General features: G+C 50.1%; 1 protein-coding gene across 1 annotated transcript; it reads right to left on the bottom strand.

The window, feature by feature from the left end:
- Nucleotides 1-1,693: 1,693 nt before the first annotated feature.
- On the bottom strand, nt 1,694-3,301 carry RPL23 (ribosomal protein L23; the record flags this gene model as incomplete). The annotated part of the gene is made up of 4 exons (XM_010283126.1): nt 1,694-1,824; nt 2,051-2,164; nt 2,829-2,957; nt 3,205-3,301. Coding segments are annotated over 4 exons (423 nt in total), but the record flags the coding sequence as incomplete, so codon positions are not given.
- Nucleotides 3,302-3,335: the final 34 nt, after the last annotated feature.

The raw sequence follows: 3,335 nt of genomic DNA, 5'->3' as shown, positions 1-3,335 counted from the left end.
CCAGCTGCTAAAATAGATCAAGGGAGAACACTTTTATTTTAGTGGTGGTTTCTTACTGCATGCAGGTCTCTGCATCTCTCCCCAGGTCTGAGGAACAGCTCCTCCATCACCAGTGCACTGGAAAGATGAGCACCTCTCCAAAAGATACTGACTTCTGCCGCAGGTTTGGAGAGTTGCGGTGACAGCCAGAGCCCCCGTTGAACCCTTCTGGGGGTTTTGGGTCTGCTGGGAAGGAGCTACGACCACTCACCTCCTCCGTTGAACGGCCTGTAGAGAAGAGAGCGGCCCTCAGTCCACATAAATCCTTTTCCAGTTTCCCCTGCCCAGCTGCTGCCAGGGCACAGCTCCCGATCATCCAGTAGGAATGTCTGAGAAGCAATTCTTGGGCCACAACGTTTCACAGATTCACGTTGCTTAGGCCAAACGGCTGTTTAAAAACTAGTTTACAATCCACTGCAAGACCCTAGTACTCTTGTCCATCATTACCTCTGTTCTACACAATCTCTGAGGCTTTGCTCCCTTCGCTACCCTCCTTCCTCCACTATGTCCTCTCTGAACTGAAAAGCGTCAGGAGCAGCACAAAAATTATCAGAAATACCTGCAAAGGGAAAAGTGAAGCATGCTGTGGGAACAGCTTTGTGCCAGGGCAGATGGAGGTGGAAGTCCAACCACAGCAGGGGCTGCCTGAGGTACAGGTTGCAGCCAGTGACAGTAGCCAGTCAGGGGGGGCAGCACCCAATTACCTGCCATGGCCCCGAGAGGCAGGCATGCTGGGGTCAGCCTGGGTGTTACAGGGCACCAGGGCCACAATATCTAGGACAAAGTCACCCGTTTTCTCTTGCAAGCCCAGGTACAAGGCAGCCTCCCTCCCCCTCCAGTGGGCCTTGCTCTTGAGGGCCAGAAAACAAGCGGTTCACATCCAAATACACCCCTGGCTCTTCTCCAACCAGAGGAACACAAGGAAAACCACAACCAACTTGGCATAGCACAAGGAGCCTTTGCACAGACATACCTTCCAGTTCTGATCTCGAAGCCTTTTAGCTGATCTTGAACTTTCAGATCGTCCCTTCTACTTGCAATTAGCCATCAGCAATCTCGGGCTCTGTTTCACTGCTGGTGGAGGGTTTAGCAGCACGTGCTTCAGCCACGACCTCAGCCAGCAACAGTGGGCATGATGTGTCCTTGCAAGTCTTCAGCAAGGTCTAAGAAACATTCTTTAGAGCTCGCTATCCAGAACGAACTCTGCAGCCCATGGTACAGATCCGTTTCAGGCCAGTGTTTCCCCCCGCCGCAGGGAATCAGACCAGTATCTCTAACCAATCAAATTGCCCACTCTGGAAGAAAATTCCAGACTTACAATTTTGAAAGCCCCTGTTATGAAGGTTTCATGTAGAAGGGCTTTTATAGCCACCTCCCAGTTTCTATCTGCATACCTAAATTGGATCAATTCAGTCAGTAGGGCTAAAATTTAAGTCCTTCCAGTGCACCCTCCCTTCCAGGTGTCTTCCAGTAATACATCAACCTGCCTGAAAAAGAGACTTAGCATTGGATATTGAAACTCCCAAATCCTATTTTCCCACTGAAGTCTACATCCACACAAGCAGTTCCGTAAAAAGGTTTCACAGAACGAACTCCCTCATTTTAACATTGTCATGCTTGGCAGAGGAGGGCACTTTGGCAAGAAAGACACTACTGATTTAGTATAAGGACTTTTATTTTATCTCTATGAAGATGAAGGCGTTTACGCAATGCTTCCTGCATTGGAGGCTATCCTGGGCCAGAGATCTGCACACTCCTTAGCCACAGGGCCTGTGATTGCAGAGCCTGGAAAAGAAAAGATGACAGCATGTTAGAGGACCAAGTAGCTGCAGAGATGGTTTAGGGCAGCCCTTCACACAAACACTAGCTCAGCCCAATTGCGCTCTCCTGAGTCTGAGGAGAATCTGGGTCCTTCTGCCGAGGAGAGCACAGCCCTTCAATGGGCAATGCCGACCTACCACCCCTCCCCGCGTTCCCCTTTTGCCCAGTGCAACAGGATTCTTGTCCATACCTTTCATTTCACCTTTATTATTTACTATCACTCCTGCATTGTCTTCAAAATAGAGGAACACCCCATCTTTTCTCCTGTATGATTTCCGCTGCCGAATTACCACTGCTGGGTGGACTGCAAAGAGAAACAAGCAGCTCGGTATCACAAACATCACCTTAATCACACAGTCAGCAACAGACACCCCAGATACTGTTCTGCTGCAGCTTCTAACTCAATGCATGTGTTTGGGGTGGTTTGGCTTTTTTCATCTCATATTTGCAGTGCTTCACTAAGAGAAACTACGATTTATAGTCAATGGTACACTTAAAACTGATGGTGTAATACTTAACAGCTGCATCTACAGTGGGACAATTCAGTGTTTTTCTACTTTCCCACCTTTATTTCAAAATATACATTCAATTCACAGAAAACATTCATCGAGAACTCCTCTCTTCCCTAAAAAAGTAGTAGCAAACCTTCTTTCCCCACGCAGAATGTCACACCACTGATTGAAATAAACAGCACAGGCTGCCACTTCACCCAAAAGCGATGCCTTTGCTCTGCCCTTCCACGACAACTCACTGAGCCACTGCACAAAGACCCAACAAGTGCTTTTCAGAAGGGTGGAGGTGACACTCCAGAGATGCCTTCTGCATCAGTTTGATGGAAGAATCGTGCTTCCCTTCGACGAGCAGCCTGCCTCTCTGTCCCTCAAAGAGGGGACACTGCAGTGCAGGCAGACTCTTGGCAGGAGCTGCCCCTTGGCGCAGCAGGGCATACCACTCCTCTCCACACTCACCCTTCTTCCTCAGCTCCGGCTTGCCCTTCTTGACGGTAGCCATCACCATGTCACCCACGCCAGCTGCTGGCAGCCTGTTCAGGCGCCCCTTGATCCCCTTCACGGAGATGATGTACAGGTTCTTGGCACCTGTGGAGAGAAGCACCGGCATTAACCGGTCTGTCTAGAAGATGGCTCCCTTGTCAAATCACTGATTGAAGCAAACAGCACAGGCTGCGGCTTCACCCAGAAGCGATACTTTTGCTGTCTCCTTCCACGACATCTCACTGAGCCACAAGCACAGACCCAACAAGAGCTTTTCAGAAGGAAAACCGATTTGTATGAACTCCTTTAACGGCTACTTGCCCTCTGCGTTACAACGGGTGGCCACGCTCACCTGTGTTGTCCGCACAGTTGATCACAGCTCCCACCGGGAGACCGAGGGAGATGCGGAACTTCGCACCGGAGGAACCACCGCGTCCTGCGGGTCGAGAAAGGAATTAAGGCCCCGGCGATGGAGCACAAACG

The sequence above is a fragment of the Phaethon lepturus genome, unplaced genomic scaffold (genome assembly GCF_000687285.1).
Source record: "Phaethon lepturus isolate BGI_N335 unplaced genomic scaffold, ASM68728v1 scaffold57722, whole genome shotgun sequence".
NCBI lineage: Eukaryota > Metazoa > Chordata > Aves > Phaethontiformes > Phaethontidae > Phaethon > Phaethon lepturus.
The sequence above is the reverse complement of the archived record's forward strand: the minus strand, read 5'-3'. Positions and strand labels throughout refer to the sequence as shown.